This window comes from Ascaphus truei, chromosome 2 (genome assembly GCF_040206685.1).
Source record: "Ascaphus truei isolate aAscTru1 chromosome 2, aAscTru1.hap1, whole genome shotgun sequence".
NCBI classification, from domain to species: domain Eukaryota; kingdom Metazoa; phylum Chordata; class Amphibia; order Anura; family Ascaphidae; genus Ascaphus; species Ascaphus truei.
Window position 1 is genome coordinate 145,269,580 of NC_134484.1, and position 26,677 is coordinate 145,296,256.

A 26,677-nucleotide genomic window follows, 5' to 3' on the forward strand; every position below is an offset into this window, starting at 1 on the left:
TCTCTCTGCGGTAGCGCATAGCACTGGTAGTTTTTCAGAAAATACTACCTTGGAGGTCCTTGCCTTAAGCTTTTGGCCAGGTCTCCTCCATCTCTGCTGAAGATGTCATGTGCCTCACGAGTCACGCCATACACGGTTTTTATTCCTCTACATATATTACTAAATGTAAACATCTTAGAAATTATAGAGCAAAACAGGCAACATGGAAGACTAACCTACTACCTACTGATATGCTTACAGTTATTTGTTTTGTGAGCACACTTTTAATCTACTTAATTTTCCCTTGCTATTAACCATACTACTCTATATTGGTTCTCTTCCTTATTCTTTTCTCTGCTCACCTCCCTGTGCACCCAAGGACTGTTCTAACTCTGCATTACTTTTTGGGGCAAGTCCTAAACCTCAGGCAACAAGAGACAGTGCAGGTTATTTTATTTGTTTCACTACTATTGGTTTTATTGAATTTTATTTGTAGAAAATATTTAAATATTTTGATTTTCTATACTTTTATTCACTGACAACAACTTCTGTTTAAAAACATCTTAATAAAATATATTGATGAGCTTTAATTATTTTTTTTTTATACTTTTGTTACACTTCTGGGTGTGATGACAGTATGTTACAGATATAATTCAGACATTTAGAGCACTAGATTTGTATCCCTCCAATTTAAGGCAATATTCAAGTTTTCTCTTTCATCATTCCATGGTTAAAATGTCACATCCATATATAAATATGAACAGGTACTTATTACAGATACCATATATTTATAGCCATTACATATACATAACAAGAAATGACATCACCTGCCTTAAGGGAAAAGCTGTTCAGAAAACCTGCTTTCAACCTTCTTTCTTTAGCAGGCACATTGGGTTTCTCTTTAATGTAATTCCAAGTGTTGTTGTTTTCCAACCAGGATAGCAGCCAGTTGGTTATCTGCCTAGGTTTACATTCTCATTTTTTACGCTTTCGAGCATTTAATCTTTTTTTCTATCAGGTTCCAAAAGGAATAAATACAATATAAGAGGAGGGAAAAAACGCCATAAAAGCAAAATGGTGTCTAATCGGCCATTTACATTCTAACGTGTCTTAATAGTTAAAGCAAATTCCACTCAGTAGATATTTTTTATTCATACAGATGCAGCCACGAGTATTAGAACTCTTGCCTGGGAGAGTTCTGGGGCAGTCTCACAGTAAATGCCTCAACATTTCTTTGAGATTCTTAATGACCCATCGGATAAATACAGCAGGGGTCCCTGCAGTCCCATTCAGTTTGATAGGGACTGCAGGGACCCTTGCTGTGTTAATCCGATGGGCCATTATGAATCTCACAGAAATGTTGAGGCAATGTTCAGAAAATGTTGCAGCATTTACTGTGAGACTGCCCCAGAATCTCCCAGAATTTCCCAGGTAAGTGTTCTAATACTGGTGGCTGCATCAGTAAGTGCAGAAGCTCGCCATTGTTTTGGTCCTATCATATTTCGGAGCGCCGTGGATTTTGATTCACACCATGCACCTTAAAAGTTCTTAGCAGCAGCTAATCACAGTAGATAGGCTGAGCACAATGAAATACAATAAATGGCGCAACCTACAGAAATCAGTTAAATACACCATATAGAGCACAATATCAACAAGAGTAGAGTGAATGGAACAAATGAAGATTACGATGGCAGCAAATGTCAGGAGCTATAGCGTAAATTTGAAAAGCAACTTTAAGTTGGAGTTATTGACACAGATATCACATCGAAATCCCGAAATATAAATTAGGTGCATCGCACATCCTACTTAGCCCCAATATGCTGTGCAGATTTCAAACCCATTCAAATGAATAAAGCTGAACTATTTCCAAGCCAGGAGAATAGTGGAGCACATTGAATAAGAGCAACTGACTGGTCCCATTACCATCTTCCGTCAATTTTCTCCTGAAAAAGCACTGAAAATTTAAACACACACACTGTTCCCTAGAATTTCCACTAGAGGCAGTCTTGAGTTTGTGACAAACCTCACTCTATCGCTTTAACTTATTTACACTATGTATCCCAAAATGAAGAGAAATACGGACCCAAACAACACTAATCTATAGAAGTTTATTAGTGTGGGCCAAAGGAGTATTACCAGTGAAAAAACTCAAATAAAGAAATATCGTACAGAAGCATAATACCTTCAAACATAGCGAGAAACTGATTTGTATTCAAAATATTAGTCCCCATGAAAGTATGCAAAACCCCCAGATGATTTTGGCATAATGATCCAGAACTGAGCGCCCAATTTCATAAAGGGTATGTAGCCATAAACAGATTAGCAATTTAGTTCTCGCTTCTGCTGAGTAAAAATAATAATGATAACCACTTTCAAGAAGACGAGTCCAACATGCTTCACTGCTGATATAAAACAAATTTACCTACACCTAGATAGATTATGGATACACCTTGCAACGATCAACAGTGGCGAGTTTGGCCCCTTACCTGTGCAGTTTTCCCCCCCTTAATTGTGCGGTCTCCCCCCCCCCCCCCCCTTACCTGTGCAGTCTCCCCCCCTTACCTGTGCAGTCTCCCCCCTTACCTGTGCAGTTTCCCTAGTACCTGTTTTTTATGTGTGAAAACTTGAATAACTTCTTTTCATTGCTCATCTCTCATGTAACAATACTTCTTAAGTAGCACATGATCAATGGTTAATATTGAGATCAATCAGTGAACACAAGGTTTTGTAAGGAAAGCACAGCTACAGATACTGTAAATACCTTGCAAAATACTGAAATACTTGGAGGTGCACTGTACTACGTTTACAAATTGACAGATACGTTCAGTATTGGGGGGGTGGGGGATAAGGGAATATGCTTTTATTTAGTAATTTACAATTAAAGGCTAAAGCAGTAAAATTCCGGGCATTATTAAAATCCCTGCTATCTGATTGGTTAAAATTCCGGGCATTAATGAATGAATAATGCCCGGAATTTTAACCAATCAGATAGCAGGGATTTTTGCAGCTTGCAATGTGTTTATTTCCAATGTGTTTATTTCCAGCCAATTAGCTTTCAGAACAGCTCTGAGACAGGGCAGGGGATTGGTCAGGAGGCAGGAACAGCTCTCAGACAGGGCATTGGCCAGACAGCAGCAGCAGGCAGTGACTCCTCCCCCTCCCTCCATGAAGAGAGCTTCATTTTGAGTTGAGGAGCGAGAGAGAGTGTTGGAGTAGCTGCAAAGTAAGTGGCTGTCTGCAGTGTGTTTGTAGCTGCAGTTTCTCTCTCTCTCTCTCTCTCTCTCTCTCTCTCTCTCTCTCTCTCTCTCTCGTGTATATGTGTATATGTGTGTAGCTGCAGTGTGTGTGTGTGTGTGTGTGAGTTTCTGCAGTGTGTGTGTAGCTGCAGTGTGTGTGTGTAGCTGCAGTGTGTGTGTGTGTGTGTGTGTAGCTGCAGTGTGTGTGTGTGTGTGTGTGTGTATGTGTGTTGTGTGTAGCTACAGTGTGTGTGTGTTGTGTGTAGCTACAGTGTGTGTGTGTGTGTGTGTGTAGCTGCAGTGTGTGTGTGTGTGTGTGTAGCTGCAGTGTGTGTGTGTGTGTGTGTGTGTGGCGGCACTGTGTGTGTAGCTGCAGTGTGTGTTTGTGTGTAGCGGCAGTGTGTGTAGCTGCCGTGTGTGTGTTTCTGCAGTGTGTGTCTGTTTATGTGTAGCTGCAGTGTGTTGTGTGTAGCTGCAGTGTGTGTGTGTGTGTGTGTAGCTGGAGTGTGTGTGTGTGTGTGTGTGTGGCTGCAGTGTGTGTGTGTGGATGCAGTGTGTGTGTTTGTGTGGCTGCAGTGTGTGTGTGTGTAGCTGCAGTGTAGGTGTGTGTGTGTGTATGTGTAGCTGCAGTGTGTGTGTGTAGAGCTGCAGTGTGTATAGAGCTGCAGTGTGTGTGTGTACACAGAGGGGGCAGCAGTGTGTGGCTATAGATAGCTGCAGTGTAAGTGTATATAGAGGTGCTTTAATGTATTTACAATTTAATTTTAATTTAAAAAATCTACTGTATATAACTATACAAAAGTGTCTATTATTTATGAAAAAAACCTATAATAGTAATAATCCCCTCAGAACAGGGCATTACTGGCCAATAATGCCCTGGCTTCGCCTCGGACCTTCAACTCTTCCAGCCAGGGCTGGATTATTACTTAAATATCATCTCTGAAAAAAAATAACCAGGTGTCATTTGACAATGGGAGAATCCCATTCAGGCATTTACCTAACAGATAAGACTCACTAAGGTCCACAGGACGTATCACACAATGCAATGCCACATCATACTGTAGGTTACAGTATCCGTTATATAAACCTCAGTTGGTCTGAATAGGGTGATAAATCTATATGTACTGTAACTTTACAGAAGTAATGAGTAGATGGGTACCTAACTGTTTTCTGACGTTAGAAGTTATTAAGGAAAGTTACTCTTACCTTGCATTGTTGTTTTGGTAGGTTCCGAAAATAAAGGAATGAGCAAGAGGTAGATGAGGTAGACGAATGATATTCCATTGTACCGGAAGATGCATGCTGTTAAAGAACAGAGAGAATGGCATGTTATTGCTCAGTTACTGTTTATTGTGGCTGCATCTGGCGATACGAGTTCTGCATCAATGACCATTACCAGTTGGAAAATACATTTTCGTTCATGATCCCACAAGATTTCTCTTTACTCCAGACAAGCTAATAATGATTCGAGGAGTACTGGGTTTGTATTTTACAATGGTACAGAGTTTTTCTTCCCAAGAGCAGTTTGCAGATTAAATAAAAGATACTTTCAACAGGCATGGTGGGCATAACAATACACTAGCCCATCTAGTGTGGACAAGTGCATAACATCTAAATAATGTAAAATTTGCATGTTGTGCTTGTTGCAGATTATTATTGTTGCATTATATGACTCAGATTGGGAGATTTGAGGTTTCGAAACTAAAAACGATATGATAAAAACCACATTTCTGCAGACAATAATTAAGACAATGTGGAAATCAGCGAGTCCTGTAATGCCAGCAATATGTGTAATTGCCATTCGCTGAGTAATATTTGGTTCAAATAAGTTAGATTGTTTGAGTGTCCAATTAATGTAACAATGAAAATGAAACATGGTAGACTTGGCGTTTGTGAGTGTGTGGCTGTGAAGGTTAGAATTTGAACTTGTGAGGGAGAGAGATTGTCTGTGTCTGTGTACGAGTGACTATGTATATATGAGTGTGTGTACAAGTGATTATGTAGATGTGTGTGTGTACGAGTGACTATTTAAATATAAGCGTGTGTACAAGTGACTATGTAGATATAAGTATGTGTACGAGTGACTATGTAGATATAAGTGTGTGTACGAGTGACTATGTAGATATGAGTGTGTGTACGAGGGACTGTGTGTGTACGAGTGACTATGTATATATGAGCGTGTGTACGAGTGACTATGTAGATATAAGTGTGTGTACGAGGGACTATGTAGATGAGTGTGTGTACGAGTGACTGTGTGTGTACGAGTGACTATGTAGATATGAGTGTGTGTACGAGTGACTATGTAGATATAAGCGTGTGTACGAGTGACTATGTAGATATAAGTGTGTACGAGTGACTATGTAGATATGAGTGTGTGTACGAGTGACTATTTAGATATGAGTGTGTGTACGAGTGACTGTGTGTGTACGAGTGACTATGTATATACAGTATGAGTGTGTGTACGAGTGACTATGTATATATGCGTGTGAGGCTATACTGTAAGTGTAGAGAGAAGAAATCTGATGGCATAATGAGAAAGTAGATCTTCACTAAGAGTAACACATGCTTAGGACATCATTCAGCACAGGTACCATATAAAAATTGTTAATGTTGGTAATGCTATTCTGCTTTTCCATGAAACAGCCTTTTTCATTGTTGGAAACAAACGATTTTCTTTGGAGGATCAAGCAGAACAGTAAACTGTGTTACCAGCCCTGCATAACAATCAGTAGCACTTAATATTTGCATGTCTAATTAGTATACACATTATCATGCAAGACATCAATTAAGAAATGTGCTTTATTAAGTTTGATTTTGATTTATAACTAATAAGGAGTAAACTTTTTTTTTTTTTAATCCCAAATAAGATTAATTCTGCCCCTTTGAGCTACAGTATGCCCTTTTCTTAACACTAAGTGAGTGAAAGAAAATCCTGAATAGCTTCTTTATTCCCTATAACATCGCCTGGTATCAATAGAGATGTTCAGGACTGCTGGGTATTGTGCCAACCATACTATGTGTACTAAGGTAGCTTATATGTGATTCAGTTTTTGGTAAGATTGCACATGTTTCACGGAGGTGCCCAGTCTTCACCTACTTCTCACTATATAGAGAGACAAATCAAGAAAGCAATAAAAATGTAATGCTTGATTTAATGATTTCATGGTCTTACACTGCAATATTATCACAGCTCAAGTTTTGGACAAAATATGTCATCACCATGAAAAATGTGGAGGCTCTTTTTAAAAACCATTACTTTTCTATTAAAAATAAATGCAGAGGCATAAGAAGGGATTGCAATGGTTTATTACCTGTCTAGTTTCGTTTATGTCTTTTTACTTCTACTAAATTAAATCGACATTAAAAACGTATGTTGCAAGAGTGATCTGGCAAGATGACAGCTTAACAATCTGAGGTTAACATACATCAATCAACCTTAAATCACATCACGCTATATCCTATGCAGGCAGTGAAACGACAGCATTCAGCAATATTTCATACAACCATTTCGGAGCAAAGGCAACTCCTGCAGAATTTTCTCAGTAGGCATGGTTAATTCCACAATGCATGGACATGTTTGTAAATATAAAGAAGTAATGATGATGATTGTGCGTTTCCAATCCGTGTTTATGGATTTCTGAAGTTTCACGGAAAGTCGCAGGGTGTTCCCCAGAACAAAAACATGGTGATGGACGTAAATGTACTTTCAAGACACAAGAATAATTTTTCTTGCACATCTTTTTATTTAAGAACTCCAAATGGTCAAAAATAGGTTAGATTGTAATGTTGTAAATGATAATTTAATATAATAGGTGATATAGTAAGATGTTTACTTACACCCACCCCAATACTGTATATATGCTAAAGTTCCGATCAAAGTGCCAATTTCAGACCAAAATGTTGATTTTATAAACCATATTTTTGGGAAAAGTCCCAATAGTGCCCATTCTTCACAGCAATGTATATTCACTTTTGTAACAGTTCACACGGGCCAGATAATCCGAAGTATTTGCGAACGCCTCCATTCTTCACGATTATAGACCATGGAAGTCTTGGAAAACCACAGCACCAGCTACTGGTGTTTGTAGATATTAATCCACCTGTCATCCATGGGTAAGGTTTTCTTCAAGAAAACCAGGAAAAGTGTTAATGAACATTTTTCACTCTATTATATGTTACTGGATGCATGAATCAGTAAGTAATCATAGAAGCACTAGGAACATGGGCCTTGGGGTAGTTATGGACCAGGATAGGTATGGTCTCGTGGGAGGGGGGTAATTATGAATCTGGGTGGGGGTAATTATGAATCTGGGGGGTAATTATGGTCCTAGGAGGGGAGGGAAGACGTATAGGCCTGGAGGTAATTATAGGCTTTGAGGGGTAGTTATGGGCCTGGGGGTTAGGTATGGTCCAGGAGGTGGGGGTTAGGTATTGTCCAGGAGGTGGGTGGTAGTTATGGACCTGGGGGGCACCTGATAAAGGGTGGTTGTTTCCCCCCATAACGTTGTGTATCTCTGGTCTTAATGGTGTGAATAAATGCAAGCTTTGAGTTATTCAATCTAAAAGTGGGAGTGATGTGAATTTTCTGTGATTACTGAATGAGACGCGACAGGACACTCGAGACTGCCAGCAGCAGGTATGAAAGAGGCAACCTTCTGTATCGTTACTACTATGAAAATGGTATAAACACCTGCGAGTGAGCCAGGAAAACGTTGTTTAAACATACATTTCTGTGTTTCAAGACCTACAGTATACTACAGATTCCCGGGGTGCGGGAGATTTTTCTGGGGGGGGGGGGGGCGGTTGCAGAGGCCCCATGCTCTTCCCCCAGGCATTTAATTAAATGCCAGGGGATTGCGTGCAATACTCAACTTACCGGGTCAGCCGGCTGTGTGATGCGTCACCATGGCAACGTGGCGTCAAATGACGCAGCGGGCCATGTGACGTGACACGCGTCAAATGACGCCGTGGGTCACGTGGACCTGGGGGTCACCTGATGAAGGGTGGTTGTTTCTCCACCGGAGCAGGTGACGGAGCAGGTTTCCCCAAGATAGACCCTATGTGAGATTGGGGGGTTGGGGGCGACAGGGTTACATGCATATGAACACTTCTTATCGTATCTGTAACTCAGCATATCTTTCTTTTCAATGCTCCTCACAATTCACTGTAGTTTACTTATGTACTGAATGAAGATCACGCTAGCTAACACTGGCATGCAATAAACTAGAAGACAGAGAACACTAGCACACACTGATAACATCCTGGCAAATTCATTTATGTTTTATGGCTTCAAAGTTTTTGTTCTACAGTAGCAGGTTATGTTATACCATAGATATTTCTCTTATTTAAAATAAACTATAAACAATATAACAACAATTGCCACAGACAGTACTGTATACAGAGAAAGTGAACAATGTCACAAATGGTAATGCAAAGCTCAATTAGAATTGACATTTTGGAACCCAATTTAAATCCCAGTCTCAGCTCACAAATACCTTTACCTCCCTCTGCTTCCGATGGCAACATTACATTAAAAGCTCTTGAGACACTGACTCATTTTGTCTGCTAAACTCTATATACAATGCGGTGTTAGCGCTAGATAAAGTTTCAAATAAAGACCCTCACACTTAACCTTGTATTGCTAATGTGGATAGAGGATACTGGTTAAGTAGTATTTACCAGTCAAAGAAAGTTCAGTCCGCGCTCTTGCTTCCTAGTGTTGCAGAAATTAATTCTTCTCCCTCCTCTTGCTGCTCCTATGACTTGAAGTGTTTCCCCTCACTCCAAGAAACGGACTCCGGTGGAAGACCCCGCCGGTGAACCAAATGACCAAGAAAAGAAGCACAGGAGCGCACCAAGGTATGGAAAACTGTAAAATGTATTCAACAACAAAGCAATAAAATGTCTTACATATAAGTAAGGGTAAGTGCATGTCCGAGTCTACGAAATGTTCAACAGATCGGCATCATCATCAGTCAAACAGGGGGGCTTTTGCAGTTCCGTTCATGTGGAGATCACCGCGCGCTGGGACTCACTCTGTAGCACTTGCTGCAGGAATTGCCTCCGCGTGTATGCGGGTAGTGGCGTGGTATCCAGAGCTTGTGCGCATGTGTGGAACGAAAAAAACCCTGTAGACGTCTGTGGATGTCGGTTACGGTGGAAAATCGTGACCGGAATAGGTACACAACGGTGTAAACTGGCCCCCAAGGATGGAATAGGGAAGCTAGTTACACAGTTCACTCGCAACTGCCCCCCTGTTTGACTGATGATGATGCCGATCTGTTGAACATTTCGTAGACTCGGACATGCACTTACCCTTACTTACATGTAAGTCATTTTATTGCTTTCTTGTTTAATACATTTTACAATTTTCCTTACCTTGGTGCGCTCCTGTGCTTCTTTTCTTGGTCGCTAAGTAGTATTTAGTTTATAAATGGAACATATGTACACTTGTTTGTACTAAGAGTTATTTGTACTTGCATAATACCGTATGCTTATATGTTCAAGAGCAAACTAGACATAGCGTAGTCGCCCTGGAAAAGCATAGATTCAGCCTTGATTATGATTCTTTTTAACAAACCAAGAAGTGGTAGGTAAGGAAAAGGATGGGGGGGGGGGGGAGCTCTTGCATCAGCCTTTATTGGTGAGGTGATATGGTGCAAGGAGGAATGAGTGGATAAATATACAGGAAAAAGCAAGATCCCAACTTGGTTGCACTCTATACACGAAACTAAGACAAGTGGAATTAGTAATGTGTGGAGTGGATACATAGGCACATGTTGGTACTACAAGATATTATTGCTGCCCACAATGCTTCAATATATATGCTGAGTAGAAGGGGTCTGAGTGTTGTCCGGATGGATTATAGTATGCAGAGAGGCCGACGCCAAAAACAGTAAAAAGACCCCTTAGACTCAGCATATATGTTGAAGCCTTGTGGGCAGCAATAAGACCTTGTAGCCTAACATATGTGCCTATGTATCCACTCCACACATTTAGAGAGAGTTTCCCTTATAGTTTTCTATTTTGTGTTTGTTAGAGTATGTGTTCATGTATGATTGGCCACCAGTGTTTTTACCAATCATTACCTGTTTTTATCTATTTTCAATTAAAGGCTATTTTATACTAATTTCACTAATCTTAGGCCTTGCCCCCGCTGTCTACTACAGCGTCCGCTGTGGCGGACGCTGCACGGACGAGAGCCCTCCCCTCAATGGCGCCGGGCCCGCTGCGAGGGGGGGCCGCAGCGCTCGGGCGAGAGTTGCTCCTGCTCTCAATAGAATTGAGAGCAGGACTCGCGTCGAGCGATACGGCACGCCCCCCGGCGGTTCAGTCAATGAGGGCGAACCTGCCGGGTGACGTCATGGCCGCGCCCCCGTCACTCCCCCGCCACGCCCCCCCGGTCTCTCTGCCTGCAGTGAGCTGCAGACCGGGGAATCGGCTGAACGCGCCGCCAATCTCGCGGGCGCGCGTTATAGCTGCGTTACCGGGGCCTTAGCCTTAGTTCCGTGTGTAGTGTGCAACTCTAGTTGGGATCTTAGAAAAAATTGCTGTAAAGGCGGTTCACTGCTGTCCGGTATGAGTTTAAAGAAAACCAAGCACAACCAATGATTGATTAGAAAATTGAATGTGCAGTAACAATCATACACATAGCAAGTAACTTTGACGCGTTTCATCCCTACTATGAGACTTTGTCACATAAATGCACATTCAATTTTCTGATCTATCATTGATTGCGCTAGGTTTTCTTTAAAGTCCTACCGGACAGCAGTGAACCGCCTTGCAGCTATTTTTTCAACTTCCAGATATTCGGCTCGAGCGCGCTGAGTCTGCGATCTGCTGCAAGACACCATTCATTGTGTGGGACCCCAGGGCTAGTGAGGGTTGCAGTGGAGAGGTTGGAGGTTTGCCGTGGCATACACTTTACAGTGGGTTCACCGGCATCTCCGTTTCCTCATACCGCTAAATTCACCACAGTCCTGTTTGTTATTCTGTTAACACACTAGGGGCCTCATGCAGTAAGCCCCGATAAGGCTTTTTCGGCATTTTATAGCCGTTTTTTGCCCTCCTGATTCAGTAAGCCCGATAAGTGGGAATTACCGGCAACTTTTCTTCCGAAAAAAAAAATTTCGCCACCCGGCTGCCGATAAGCCACTTATCGGGACTTTTTTTTCCCGCCTGAATTCAGTAAGCCCCGATCAGCTTTTCGGTGCTGATCGGCAGGCCAGATTGGAGATTTTATGGCCAATCCAGCCCGCCAACTAAAGTTGGCAACTTGCTGAAGGAGAAGCATCGGCAAGGGCGACACTTAGAAAAAATCAGCCCTTTTTCCTGCCTGTGATTGATGCCGGGGGTCTCCGGAGCTGATACCCGCACCGGAGCCCCCCGGCATGCATCCGAGGCAGGAAAAAGGCATTTAAAAGCCACTTCATTACCTTAGCGGCTAACCGCTAAGGCAATGAAGGGGTTAACCCACCGTGCCAGCGTTATTGTGGGTAGCGGGGATGGGTGAGGGGGGTATTTGGCCCTGGGTGTGAGTTTAGGACTTGCGGGGGGGTTGCGGGGGCACTTAACCCCTTCATGACCATAGCAGTTAATACCGCTACGGTCCTGAAGGGGTTAAGGCCTCCCGCTACCCACCCACAAGCCCTAAACTACCACCGTTGGGGCTAATACCCCTTTCACCCACCCCCACTAGCCACAATATTAAAAAAATACACACCCCAGCCCCACAATAACTACATAAATAAATAATTATATTATATATATATATATATATATATATATATATATATATATACCCAACAACACCTATACCCCCCTAACATACTGTATAGTAATGGGTACAATGACTATTATCCACAAAAGGATAATAGTGCAGTTGTCCATTTACAATACATACACAACAATAAAGACTTTAAATACATATAGCACTCACCCATGTCCCACTGCCACGATGAAGGCCATCCTCATCTTCATCCTGCCCATGCCCCATCCGCTTCTGCAAAACAAACACAAGAATTACAACATCCAAATTAATGTCCCCTAACCCCTTAATCACCATAGCGGTTATTAACCGCTACAGTTATTAAGGGGTTAAGCCACCATCACCCACATACCCTCCCCCACAAAGCCCCCCAACCACCCTCACCCAATACCCACAGGGGAGTCCTACCAAATACCCTTGGGCCTAATACCCCCTCCTCCAGCACATACAGTACAATAATGAGCCAAATAAATATTATCCACATAGGTATAATACATTATTTGGCCTTTATGAAACACATTCAATACCGTGAAAATGTAAAGAAAATTGTACTAACCTCATCAATAAGAAGTCTCCGTCGCCAGCATCATCCTTGGGGTCCGTTGCCAACATTATAAATAGCCACAACATTTCAATATCATTAACATAACACTGAACCCCTTAATCACCTTATCGGGTACTAACCTGAAAGGTAATTAAGGGGTGAAGCCATCCTGCAATGCCTACAACAGTTATGCATAACATCCTCAGTGAAATAAATACCCATTGCCTAACCAAATTCCATTTAATCATTCAATCTGTAGGCTCACATGCCTCATAAAACATTGCATTTACAGTGTATACATGTAGCATAACATGTAAACTGCATGTACACGCTGCAAATCAATGTTAACAATACAATAATCCCACTCAAATCGCCATACATCACAAGAAGTATATTATTTAATCCAATAAACTCACCATCAATGAATTAACACACATCAATTACATCCCTAAACAATTAAAATACCATCCATACCAATTACACAATGAACTAAAGCTATCCTAACAGAGAACCACTTCAAAACATAGACAAAAGTACACCAACAATTACAATATACTAAAGCAAGGCTTTCCATAACCTACTGTACGGCCTAGAAGCCCAAAACTTACATCTGTCTAAAAATAAAATACATTTAGCACACATCAATGCATAGCCACAATGATTAACAATACAGAATAAGAAGCTTTAACAACACTATCATTTCTTACCCTGTATATATATCTGTACACATACATACAGACATACATACAGTGGGAAGAAATGATATGCATTATAAAAAATGAAAACATGAAAAAGCAACACAAAAAACAGTTACATTAAGAACATTTCTTTATTAAACTTACCATTACTTGCCCCCACCGACTCCCGTTGATCAGCTTACTCACGAACCAATCCACGACACCATCCACGACACCATCCAGGAACAAATCCACGAACCAAACCAGGAACCAATCCAAGAACAAGTGCAGGAACCAATCCAGGAAGCAAGCCACGAAGAAATCCACGAAACAATCCACGACACGATCCAGGAACAGGAACCCATAAAAGAAAAAAACATAACAAATTAAACATTAAAATAATAAAACATGACAATCAAGGGTTGTACTAGTTTTATTCTTAGTGAATCTGTATTAAAATACCTTGTTCCGGGGTCTTCTTGACGTCCGGTGCCACGCCCTGGTCTTCAATCTTCAGGAGGAGGTCCTTCCTCCTCGGCGTCTGGCTTCAAAATGAGACGACATAGGCTTTTATAGGCCTATGACGTCACATTTGTCGTCATATGGTTCCCACGGCCCTGATTGGGCCGTGAAAACCATGTGTTTTGGCCGATGTGAAAATATTTGATGACGTCACTTAAAGGCAATGCCAGCACAGCCAATCAGAATGGCTTTGCTGCAATTGCCTTTAAGAAAACGTCATGAAATGACACATGGCCGGACTCACATGGTACTTGAACCAATCAGAGTAGGGATGGAGTTCCCACGCTCTGATTGGCTGGCTTACCATGTGAGTCCGGCCATGTGTCATTTCATGACGTTTTCTTAAAGGCAATTGCAGCAAAGCCATTCTGATTGGCTGTGCTGGCATTGCCTTTAAGTGACGTCATCAAATATTTTCACATCGGCCAAAACACATGGTTTTCACGGCCCAATCAGGGCCGTGGGAACCATATGACGACAAATGTGACGTCATAGGCCTATAAAAGCCTATGTCGTCTCATTTTGAAGCCAGACGCCGAGGAGGAAGGACCTCCTCCTGAAGATTGAAGACCAGGGCGTGGCACCGGACGTCAAGAAGACCCCGGAACAAGGTATTTTAATACAGATTCACTAAGAATAAAACTAGTACAACCCTTGATTGTCATGTTTTATTATTTTAATGTTTAATTTGTTATGTTTTTTTCTTTTATGGGTTCCTGTTCCTGGATCGTGCCGTGGATTGTTTCGTGGATTTCTTCGTGGCTTGCTTCCTGGATTGGTTCCTGCACTTGTTCTTGGATTGGTTCCTGGTTTGGTTCGTGGATTTGTTCCTGGATGGTGTCGTGGATGGTGTCGTGGATTGGTTCGTGAGTAAGCTGATCAACGGGAGTCGGTGGGGGCAAGTAATGGTAAGTTTAATAAAGAAATGTTCTTAATGTAACTGTTTTTTGTGTTGCTTTTTCATGTTTTCATTTTTTATAATGCATATCATTTCTTCCCACTGTATGTATGTCTGTATGTATGTGTACAGATATATATACAGGGTAAGAAATGATAGTGTGGTTAAAGCTTCTTATTCTGTATTGTTAATCATTGTGGCTATGCATTGATGTGTGCTAAATGTATTTTATTTTTAGACAGATGTAAGTTTTGGGCTTCTAGGCCGTACAGTAGGTTATGGAAAGCCTTGCTTTAGTATATTGTAATTGTTGGTGTACTTTTGTCTATGTTTTGAAGTGGTTCTCTGTTAGGATAGCTTTAGTTCATTGTGTAATTGGTATGGATGGTATTTTAATTGTTTAGGGATGTAATTGATGTGTGTTAATTCATTGATGGTGAGTTTATTGGATTAAATAATATACTTCTTGTGATGTATGGCGATTTGAGTGGGATTATTGTATTGTTAACATTGATTTGCAGCGTGTACATGCAGTTTACATGTTATGCTACATGTATACACTGTAAATGCAATGTTTTATGAGGCATGTGAGCCTACAGATTGAATGATTAAATGGAATTTGGTTAGGCAATGGGTATTTATTTCACTGAGGATGTTATGCATAACTGTTGTAGGCATTGCAGGATGGCTTCACCCCTTAATTACCTTTCAGGTTAGTACCCGATAAGGTGATTAAGGGGTTCAGTGTTATGTTAATGATATTGAAATGTTGTGGCTATTTATAATGTTGGCAACGGACCCCAAGGATGATGCTGGCGACGGAGACTTCTTATTGATGAGGTTAGTACAATTTTCTTTACATTTTCACGGTATTGAATGTGTTTCATAAAGGCCAAATAATGTATTATACCTATGTGGATAATATTTATTTGGCTCATTATTGTACTGTATGTGCTGGAGGAGGGGGTATTAGGCCCAAGGGTATTTGGTAGGACTCCCCTGTGGGTATTGGGTGAGGGTGGTTGGGGGGCTTTGTGGGGGAGGGTATGTGGGTGATGGTGGCTTAACCCCTTAATAACTGTAGCGGTTAATAACCGCTATGGTGATTAAGGGGTTAGGGGACATTAATTTGGATGTTGTAATTCTTGTGTTTGTTTTGCAGAAGCGGATGGGGCATGGGCAGGATGAAGATGAGGATGGCCTTCATCGTGGCAGTGGGACATGGGTGAGTGCTATATGTATTTAAAGTCTTTATTGTTGTGTATGTATTGTAAATGGACAACTGCACTATTATCCATTTGTGGATAATAGTCATTCTGCCCATTACTATACTGTATGTTGTGTATTGCTGCTATGTTTATTGGGGGCATTTGTCCCCAATAAACATGCTACTATGCGTTAACCCCTTCATTGCCTTAGCGGCTATCCGCTATGGTAATGAAGCAGCATTAATGTATTTTAATAATATTGTGCGGAAGCAGGAGGGCCCCTGAGCTGAAGCGCATTTATTTGTGGCTCAGAGACCCCCTGCCTCCCGAGTTACAGGCCCCGGTTTGGGCCATCGGTTACAGTGTGGACGCCATGTTTATTGCGGGCACGCTATAAACATGGCGGCGACGCTGCCACCCGATGACACATACCGGGGCCTGTAACTCGGGAAGCAGGGGGTCCCTGCTCCACAAAGCAATGCGGTTCAGCTCAGGGGACCCCCTGCTCACTGTACAGTATAATTAAAAAGACATTCATGCTGCTTCATTACCGTTGCACATAGCCGCCAAGGTAAGGAACGAGTCTTTATTGATGTGTGTGTGTTTTATTTATACTGTACATGTGCAGAGGGTCTCCGGAGCAGAACCGCGTTGGTTTGAGGTCCGGGGACCCCCTGCCCCCGAGATACAGGCCCCTTTATGGGGTGCCGGTATCCCTCTGGTTTGTTTACAGGTCGCGGTCACGTGATCGGGACCTTTAAACGCCGAGGGATACCGGCACCTCATAAAGGGGCCTGTATCTCGAGGGGCAGGGGGTCCCCGGACCTCAAACCAACGCGGTTCAGCTCCGAAGACCCCCTGCACATGTACACTATGAGTAAAAGTTGTTTTTAAATACTTTTTGTGGTGCCGATGTTTGCGCTGAGAGAGCGGCTTGTCTCTCTCAGCTGCAAACATCTATCGGCACCAAAGGCTTATCGGGAGCCTTATTGGGAGCCAGGCTGTATCGCCACAGCTCATCGGCAGCTTTGCTTTCGCAGTGCTTCAGCAGGGATCGGAAGGATTCGGCCCTTACTGAATACTGCGAGGGCAAATCGCCCAAAAAAAGCCTTTTCGCTATTCGTGCCGAAAATTTTGTATCGGGGCTTACTGCATGAGGCCCTAGGAGTCTATGAAGTCAGTACATTAAAAACAGCCTGATCGTTTGCAGTTTAAATATGGACATGACATCTGAAGATTTATATTATCTATCCTGACAACCTTAGAGCACCAGTATTGGGGGTTAATCCCTCTTTTTTCTTACTTTAAGTTGGGACCTTGCTTTTTCCTGTACTGTTTCAAGAAGAGACCTACAGTACAGTATTAGGTTTTCAAATAACTCTCTAGTTGATCCATTAAATAGAATTGCAACCTGTGATAAATCTTTATATGTTTAAAAAATCTGTATTATTTCAAACGTTGCACAATTCAATTGAAGATAGGGATATACTCACTTCTTGTTGATGTGTTAACAGCGAAACAATTTGTGTAATATGCTTATTTCCCAATTATAACTTTTCTTTTCATGTCCTTTAAGCAATGAAACACTGGAAAATACTGTAAATTAGATGGAATACAATCCTTACATGTTTGTTGTCTGACTAAATTGATTAATCTGGTTATGACTTGTAAGCTTGATAAATAGTCTGGTTTAGCTGTGGCCAGAGCATTACTTATTCTGTTCCAAGAGGAGGTAATTGTATTTGATGAGTAATCATAGGGTGATTTCAGGTCAATACCTACAGTATATTCATATAAAAAATTACTGAAATAATTTTATATTACTATTGTTTACAGTGAATTGTAGTTTCTGGTTATAAAACATACAGTAGTACAGTAGGTATGTGAATTCAAAGCACAAAGAATGACAACGCCGATATTTATTCTTGTGAAGGATTTACATTTTCTCCAGTGGGTATCAATATCGTACAAATACAGTAGGTTGGGTCTTATAATATTTTATGAGGGTCTAAGCAAAACATTTTTTATGGATGGGTAATTTTATCTATATACGCACAATATTAGACATGGTTTATAAAACTCCTCCCTGTCACTACTCATTACATCTATGCTGCATTTGTCCAAAATGGGTCCATTATTTTTTGTCTGTCATGAAGAATACATTTTAATTCTAGAATTAATTTCCCGAGCTTGTGCGGACTGTTAATTCAATGGGTCTTTATGTTGTCATTCAGCTAATAAGAAAACTAAAAAGGCCAAGGACAATCATTAGTCTTGATACCACCACCAGTTTATAACTTCTCATTTCTCTCAGTAGTGGGAGACATTCTATACTTCAAGGTATGCCACTGTGGCTTAGGGACACATACTGCCTCTCTCTCCCTGGTGCACAGGTGCAGCCACAGAAATAAGCTTCCCCCTTCCCCTTCCAGTCAGCTGATTAATACCGATGCACTGATGGATATTATCACTCTTCCTACACTGGGCACTAGTAGCACAGAAGAGGAGGCCGTTTACAATATTTAATTAGCTCATTGTTATTAGGCAGCAGAGAGAGCAGGGAGACGTAACGAACTGCAGCACCAACGTCCCTGCTCCCTCTCCACTGGGCTAAGAGGAAGAGCAGGCTGCTAGTGTGAGCAGTGATTGGGGCCGCTGGTGATAGGGGTCTGGTGGGCTGTCCCACCAATGGTAATTGGGGCAGGCTGGCCCACCAATGCTCTTACTCCTCCTTAACCAGAACCCGATACAGACTGGCAAATAGAAGCCATAATCAAGGGATAAAGTGTAGTACACAGAAATTAGAGCATACTAGCATGATACGGTTAATTATGGCATGTTCCCAGCAGAGGACATAACATTAATGTGTTAGGGCACAAGCCCCTTGGCTAGGAATGGCGCATGAAGTAGCAAACTCTCTATGCTAACCTTTATGCTGTATGTCTTGTCTATGCCGTCATAGTCTTAGCATTGGTGGGAATGGTCAAGTTTTATGGAAGAAAGGCAGAACTTGAAACACTTCATATTGTTTGCTTGAGTTACATTTTCCATAACTCCTTCTTCTAATGTGCTCCACTTGGTAAGCCAATGCAAGTGTAGGAAAATAGGTGTAGCATATGCATTGGTAAAAAAGCACTGGTATTTTGCAACACCTCCTAATCCTGATAATAAACATCTGGATGCTGTGTACCAAGCTAAAATAATATGAGCTAGATGGGAAATCCTTATATTTGATGACATAAAACAGATGTTACAGTATGCTTACGCGAAAAAGAAAACTCAAACAAAAAGTTATCTTTTGGTCACTGAAAGGAATAATTATTGCTTTTGAAGACAATCTATGTTGAGATCAAAGGTCCACCTTTTGTATACCGCTAAGCCACATACTGTATGTACTTTACAGAGTCAATTTTGGATCACAATTGCATCATTTTTGTGTTGTGTCTCTTTTCTTCAATGTATCAAGGACTTTGCTCCAGTTTTTGCGCTTTGTGCATCAGCTTGCTTTTTTGGGAGCATCAATAGGAAGAGTTAGGGGCAGTTACATGGCGAACAAAATATAATAATATGCATCAAATTATGGGTCAAAGAATCCACCAGCTCTGAAATGACGTAAAAATTTTTGCGTCATATGTGACACAATTTGGGAGCAAAATTGGAGCAGTGCGTCAATGTTTCCGTGTGGTGATACAGAGACCCCAAATTCCTCAAAGTGCCCGTCTCCTCTAGGACAGAGGTACAAAGTAGAGCTCTACTCACAAGTTCACAATGCAATTCTTCATTTATTGTAACAGCAAAGAACCCATATGGACCTTTCATCAGCCAGCTGGCTGTACAAGCAGGATTCTTCTCACCTGAAAAGGTTTCCCTGCACTTTAGAATGATACAGAGCCCCCAAAATAAGGTAGAAGAGAATCAGCATAAATAACAGAAAGGGGGAATGTAACTACACAAATGCTGCAATTTGCATTGTATTTGTGTTGTGTCAATTTCTAGAGGAATGTTGTAGTCTAAGGTCATACAGTACATCAGTTAACCTGTTGCAAAACAAGCACAGTAATGGTGCTACAAACTGCAAGAACATATTCAATTGTTTTCTTAACCTAGGTAACCAAAAAAATCAATTTGTTTCTTAAGCAAGATAACACTTACTTAAGGAAGCTGATTGCATTAAGGTGTTTGTAAAATGTTTTTTTTTATTGTGAACAAAATGAAGATATTTTTCTACCCAAGCAAGCTTTGAAACTACCAGTTCAAAAAGTATAATTAACATTGCAAATATTAATTGACACGAGAATAAATAGTATAATGGAGATGAGTACACAAAACACAAATTTTCTTAGGCACTAAAACATAATTATGTATTACAAAATAAGCAGCAGCTGTAACTCATTTTCAGCCAGCAGCCTGTTTACAGCATGTGCAAATTGCTATCAATGAAAAATTACAGAAACAGAAAAAGTCAAATTATAGCGACATTTGCTCAAATAGCGGAAAAACGACACTGCAAATAAATGAGGCTTTTCCTCCCATCCGAGTCAATAAAGTCATTCACAGCTGGTTGAGCATCTACAATTCTTCCTGCTGTTCTAGGTAAACAATGGAATAAAGTGTAAAAATGTACACAGCTAGAAGTATGTTTTTGACCACACACTGATTTATGCTGCATTTAAAAAATTAAAATGTTACAGGGGAATATTTACCTTTTTTGCATTGGCCAAATATACTGGCATCAATTATAAGGAAAAGTATGCAGGAAAATCACTTATTAAAAGGTATTACTCTAGTATTTATGGATTTTTGTGTACAGTATTTTAGTAAAGGAGATCAAAGATCCCCAAAATGGTGCCGCTTATCAAAAATGAATCGATATATATTGAATGGTAATAAAATACTTGATCTGTAAAAATATTGACCATCCTGCTTCTAAAAGTATAATTTTATTAAGAATAGCTTGGATGTTCCATAGAGGATCCGCTTCCTGATCTCCTGAATCCTTGGTGAGCGGTTTTTCACACAAGTACACACACTGCAACCTGTTGCTGCTGCAGGTACTTGGAATGCACTGCACCCTGATGCATTGTAGGCCCTATTGGGAATGGAAGTGAAAAGGTTCCATGTTTACTTAGCGGTGATATTCTTTAAGACACCTTCTGGCAGTGGTTATTCATTAAGGTTAGTTACGTGTTAACTCACCCGCACAGACACTAACTTCAATTCAAGTCAATGGTAGTCAAAAGCCAGTTCATGGAGAATTAACCAATAACAGACCTTAGTGAAGCTGCCCCTTATATTCTATGCAAGTGATTGGGCCATAAGATGCCGTCAAGTGCCTAAAGTTGTCTTATAGAATGGCACTGTTTAGTAAGTATGCTTTTCTTCAATATCTACAAAATATCAGATAACTGAAAACATAAGTAACTATCAGGGAAGGCATAATCTTTCCATTTCTTGGTTTTACATTCACATGTTTTGCCCAGACCCTCTTTATTGCCATTTTGGGACATGTGAAGCATCTTTGACCAACCATTTCACCAACTTTATAGTTAAACTTGCTACAATGTAGTTAAGTAGGGTAGAAGACGATAAGTTTTAGAGTAAGAATGCTGCAACATTAGTTTATAATGATACTTCACTGTACTTCAACATGATCTTATTAGGAAAGTAACAACAGGTATTGAATCCTGAATTTGCAAACCTCCCACCTGCTGAGTAAAATAATCATAATGGGGGTTCGGGGTCTATGTGGCCTATTTGTTAAATTCTTGGTGAATGCATGTGACGGTGAAGAGGTAACCAGGCTCACTAATAAAGGTTAAGCCTGTTTGGTTACCTCTGACCCACGTGTTAGGATTCAGGAGTGTCAGCTCTTGGACCCAACTGTTGTAAAAGCATTACCTGTAATTATGCGACAATAAAGATTTTTTTGTGTTTTTACCTTTCCTGGGATGCCAGCAAGCAGGGATTTCTGTGGTATGAGTTTCGAGGGGGGATGGGGGGGTTGCGGAGAAAGTGTTGTCAGATAGTGTCTATCTAGTCAGCCCAGAGTTGCTGGTTCCCCTAAAAATGAACCCAGGAATCAGGATCAGGTCAGATTCCTGGATGCATGAAGACACATTGTCTCGGTAATATCTCCCCTTGAAAACGCTTGCGTGACTCACCACTGGGGGTCCCTGCTTCAGCCCAGCCCAGAAAGGTACATGGTGGAAAGGGAAGTAAAGTATCCCTGTACCTATAATGGGTCCCCAGGTCAGGGGGGATACCCAGTTACTGTACAGGTAACCCAGAACCTGCTTGGAAGTTCTGGGGGTACTGCAATCATCTATAAGGTTGTGAGGGGACTTTTAAAAGTTCAGTCCTAAGATTATTGTATAGAGTGTGGGGAATATGGCTAGTAAAAAATAACGTGCAGCTTCTTATTCAATTTCCCATAACCCACAGACTTAGGATATTTTTAAAGCGTATATTTTATTGAACCGTGTTTTAAAACATATGCTTGTACACAGTATTATGAGCTGGGACTTTCAGACCGTGCCACTGTGTCTACTCATACAATGGAGATGAAAACCATAGAGGATGTCTGGAGGTGTCAAGACCATTTGGACAGGAGGGAAGGACTCATGTATCCCCGTCCTGAGATCAATGGACGCTCTTTACATTTCCATTTGCCCCAACAGACTGGAAGGAGCCTGTTACCGCGGGTGGCATTGAGGGAACCAGGCACAGAAGTGCCAAATTGCACATGCCCCTTGGTTCATTCAGATGTCCAGGTAACCCTGTTTTTTCTACCAGTTTGTCTCGGATTGGTTGCTGAGAATATTCTTACGCTTCTGATAGGGGGGTAGTATTCTGTGAATAAAAGTCACAGGTATTACTGTATAACCACAGATAGTTAGTTCTCCAGTCCTCTAAGATTCTCAGATTCTAAGTTTCCAGTTTCAAGTATCCAGCAAGAAAATGGCTGCTTCAACGAAAGCTGCCTGGAATATTTGCTGTCCTGTTTTTGCAACTGTTATCAGGGTTAGGATTCCCTACACCTAGAAGAGTCTAGGTTGTTACCCCAATTTCCAAGTAAGTGTGTCTTTTTGCTGTAGTTTGTGTGTCATTGTGTGTATGCCTTTTCTTGTGAATACATTTACAATTTATTTAATTAACTTGTATGCTCAATGCATGATCCTGGTAAAAAGGTGTACATTGCCTGGTCTCCCGTGACAGTGCATTTCCAGTCATAAACAGATGTTTCGCGCAGATTTACATCCCGCTGTAATAAGCCATTATCGCATGTCCATGCTGTGTGAAAACGTCAATTTTAGAAGCAATTTGTATCTGGCTAGGCAACTCTATGATGTATGCAAATGAATGCAAATTAGGCAAAAACACATATTCGGGACCTATTCATTAAGCTGCGGGTTTGAAAATCACCCAGAAAGCCATAGACAGAGGCAGAGAGATCGAAAAAGAGAGACCAAGAGAACCCATTGACTTGAATACTTCCATATACATTAACCTAAACTCCCTTTAGAGGGTAGGAGACTGCACTGGTGTCGAGTTTTCTACATGTGATGAGTAAAACTCCTGATTGACCAGGGGATAAAAGGCAGGAAGTAGCTGCTTTTCAGTGTCCCTGTTGGAGTCTGTTGAGGAACACAGATAAAGCTCCTCTCCGCAGGGATCCAGGCTTGTTGACCAGAGGGTTTTGCCTGGCAACAGTGGGTAACACAAAGCCCCACACAGCAGAGAAGCCTGTAAAGAAATAGGGCAAAAGACTTACTGGTAGGAGCAGGACTTCACCGTCTGCATCTTAAGTGCCTGGAGAAATCGGAGACACCGGACCAGAACACACAGATAAGATTTTCTATATTGTTCCCTGCTCTTGGTACTGTTTTATATGTTTTGGGGTTGGTAACCAGATTAGCTGGTGGCCCAGTTAGAAAGGGCCAGAGTAATATTTATTTTGTTTCCCTAAAGGGAATAGGTGTTTTATGATTTATGTTTTGCCTTAAAGGGGTAATAGCCCCACTGTTTTTGTGGAGAATAAAACCACTCATTATTATGGTTTACCCAGAAATGTATGTGTGGACTCGTATCTGACCTCGCCTACAGGCCGCTCCGTCACATATGGTGTCATAAGTGGGATGCAGCGCCTCCAGAGGTAAACAGAAGAATCGCATGCAGAGGGCACCAGAATAAAAAGGCACAAATCAAGGAAGAAAGATAAGGATCACTGCGCTGGATAAAGCAACAAAACGAGACTTCACAACAGACGGTGACCTACGAGAGGTACTGATTCTGGAAGTGAAGTCTGCACCACCAGGTGTGTGGGGAGAAAAAAAAACGGGTTTTTAACATGGCTGCACTGAAGCAGGGAAATTAATACAGACAGTGACCTACGCGAGGTACTGGTTCTGGAAGTAAAGTTTGCCACACCGCATAGGACTACCAGCTGTGATTGAAGTATATGCAGGGAAAGTGTTAAAGAGTTGATGCGAAGCTGCGCTGAACTAGGGAAACGAATACAGACGGTGACTCACTAGTGGTTCTAATTCTGGAAGTAAAGTCTGCCACACCGCATAAGACTACCCACTGTGATGGGAGTATATGCAGGAAAAGTGTGGCAAGTATGTATGCAATTGTACCACCCCCCCCCCCCCGCCCCTGGGAGGTTAGGGTGAAGAATACTATTTATAGTGGCCAATTCCAGTCAATCAGTGGCTCAGTCAACAACAGAGCTATCTGTGCTGAAGCAGGTATATCCTTAAAACCTGACATATTGGTTGCCCTTGAGGACTATAATTGTCCACCCCAGTTTTACAGTATTGGAACGGGGAGTCCTCTGGAGCTGAACCCCACTATTCCAATCTGGGGTTCCCCTGGTTCCTAAGATACTTACTGGTGAAGTTACTGACATTACGTCCTAGTTTTATAGGAGATTATGGGGCAGGTCCACAGAACTGGTAAATCTATATAGGTAACGGACATAATTTTCACTGAATTTAACGGATATCTACAAAGCAAAAGCAACGGCCCTTAATGATTTCATTAACATAGGCTTAACGCCATGTTATGTTAGCACTGCCTTGCATTGCTTGAAATAACATGGCATTAAGCCTGTCTTACCCAAAGGTTTCGTTACTCCCATCAGGACCCTGAATAGGTGTTTAATTAAAGTTAAAAAGGAGAAGACAGGAGAGGAAAAGAACCCTGTAAATAACAATATGTTAGTTAAATCATACTTAACTGTGGTCTAACACTTATCCAAACCCTTTAAAATACCCATTATAGGGTCTGGATGCAAGTAACTCGAAGTTTAGCTGTGACCTAACTAACGTAACGTTAAATCCCAGCGTTAACGATAACGAAGCTCTGTGAATATGCGTTGTTAGAGGGAACATCGCTTTTGCATATCATTAGTAATAACGTCTGGTTATAGTAAAGCAAGAACTCGTGACGGCTGAAAACAGCACCTAACATTGCGTTAGTGAGCTTCGAAGATCCCCTTAAGCACTTAACAAAACTTCAGTTCTTAAGTGAATAACAGAGCTTTGTAGATCTGCCCCTTTAATGGCTGTCCAATATAAAGCTACACCCAATCATGTTGCAGCTTTCTATTGGCCCAATATTCGGCAGCCATTTTGTTTCCCTAGGAGGGAGATTTAAAACCAGGCACTTCACTGGTAACTATCTCAGGAAGCAGGGTGCCCACGCTGGAAATAGTGATTCAGCTCTGGTTTCAATGTTCAAAAGATATTAAAAATCACGGTTTGTAATGAGAAATTAAAAGAAAGATGAGATTATTTTATAGTGTTAGATTTACTGTCGTTTTCTCCATTCTTTTTCTGTTCTGTAAAACAATGATGAAGTTGGTCAAATTATTTAACCCTTCCTTTTTTTAAGTTGATGTCATATTATATAATGCGCAATGTACTGTAATAAACTGGAAGCCCTTGGCCATGTAAGACAATGTTTTTCAACAACAAATAATCCATGCGGAATCCACTCGTGGCTTTTCTCGTAGCCTTGCAGGGTGCTGTTGTTCTCACTAAATTCCCTCTTTGCAATCAACAGCAGCTGTGCGGGCTATCACTGCAACCTAGCCTTGTATCATTGGAGCAGTGCCCTCACACCCTCCTCCTGGGATTGGCCCGCTGGCCTTTAAATACTGCATTCACACAATGCTTCTCTGTCGAGCATAATCCTTCTTGGATGTCACCTGTGTTTTGCCACAATCCCAGGCTTGTTCTCTCGTTACTGTTCTCTGTTATTGTTCTAGTTCATTGTACTCGTTCCAGTTTCCTCCTGGCCTGCTCCTGCTACGCTGAGTTCCTGGTTCCTAGAGGCCTGCTTGTACTTTTGCGCTGAAGCACAGGGTTACCAGTGCTGCCTGGCGGTGTGCCCACTCCGGTCAGTCTTCCCTCTCCTAGACTGGCGCCATGGGCGTGGACGCCACTCGCGCAAACCCCGTTCCCGACCTGCAGTGATTGTGCTGAAGCAAAAGGACCAGCTTGATTTCCTGTTGCCGACTCCCTGCTTGGACTACGACTACCTGGATATCTCCTACCCCGACTCTGGCTCGTCCAACGACTACGCTGTTCTCTCCAATCCTGAACCCGGCCTGTTTGACTATGAACTGCGCACTCCGGACCAGTCTGCGCGGTCTAAGGTCGGTGATTCACAACCCAACCTCAGCCCCGTGGTCTGGCCCCGGTTTGTGGCGAGCACAACTGTGACATAATCTGACTCTATGGAGCAGGACCTACCTGTACTGTTAATCTAAAAAAAACTATACGCAGTAATTGTTTTGAATGACCAGCTGTGGAAATCCGAATTTCACAGAACAGGGGGTTCA

The 26,677-nt window shown here is 41.6% G+C and overlaps 1 protein-coding gene across 4 annotated transcripts in view; it reads right to left on the reverse strand.

Moving 5' to 3' along the window:
- Positions 1-26,677, reverse strand: part of PIEZO2 (piezo type mechanosensitive ion channel component 2) — a 504,990-nt gene that overhangs the window by 377,537 nt on the left and 100,776 nt on the right. For all 4 annotated transcript variants that reach the window (XM_075585381.1, XM_075585382.1, XM_075585380.1 and 1 more), the window contains exon 2: positions 4,422-4,517. In XM_075585381.1, coding sequence (XP_075441496.1) covers positions 4,422-4,517 — 96 coding nt within the window. The remainder of the gene's footprint in view (positions 1-4,421; positions 4,518-26,677) is intronic.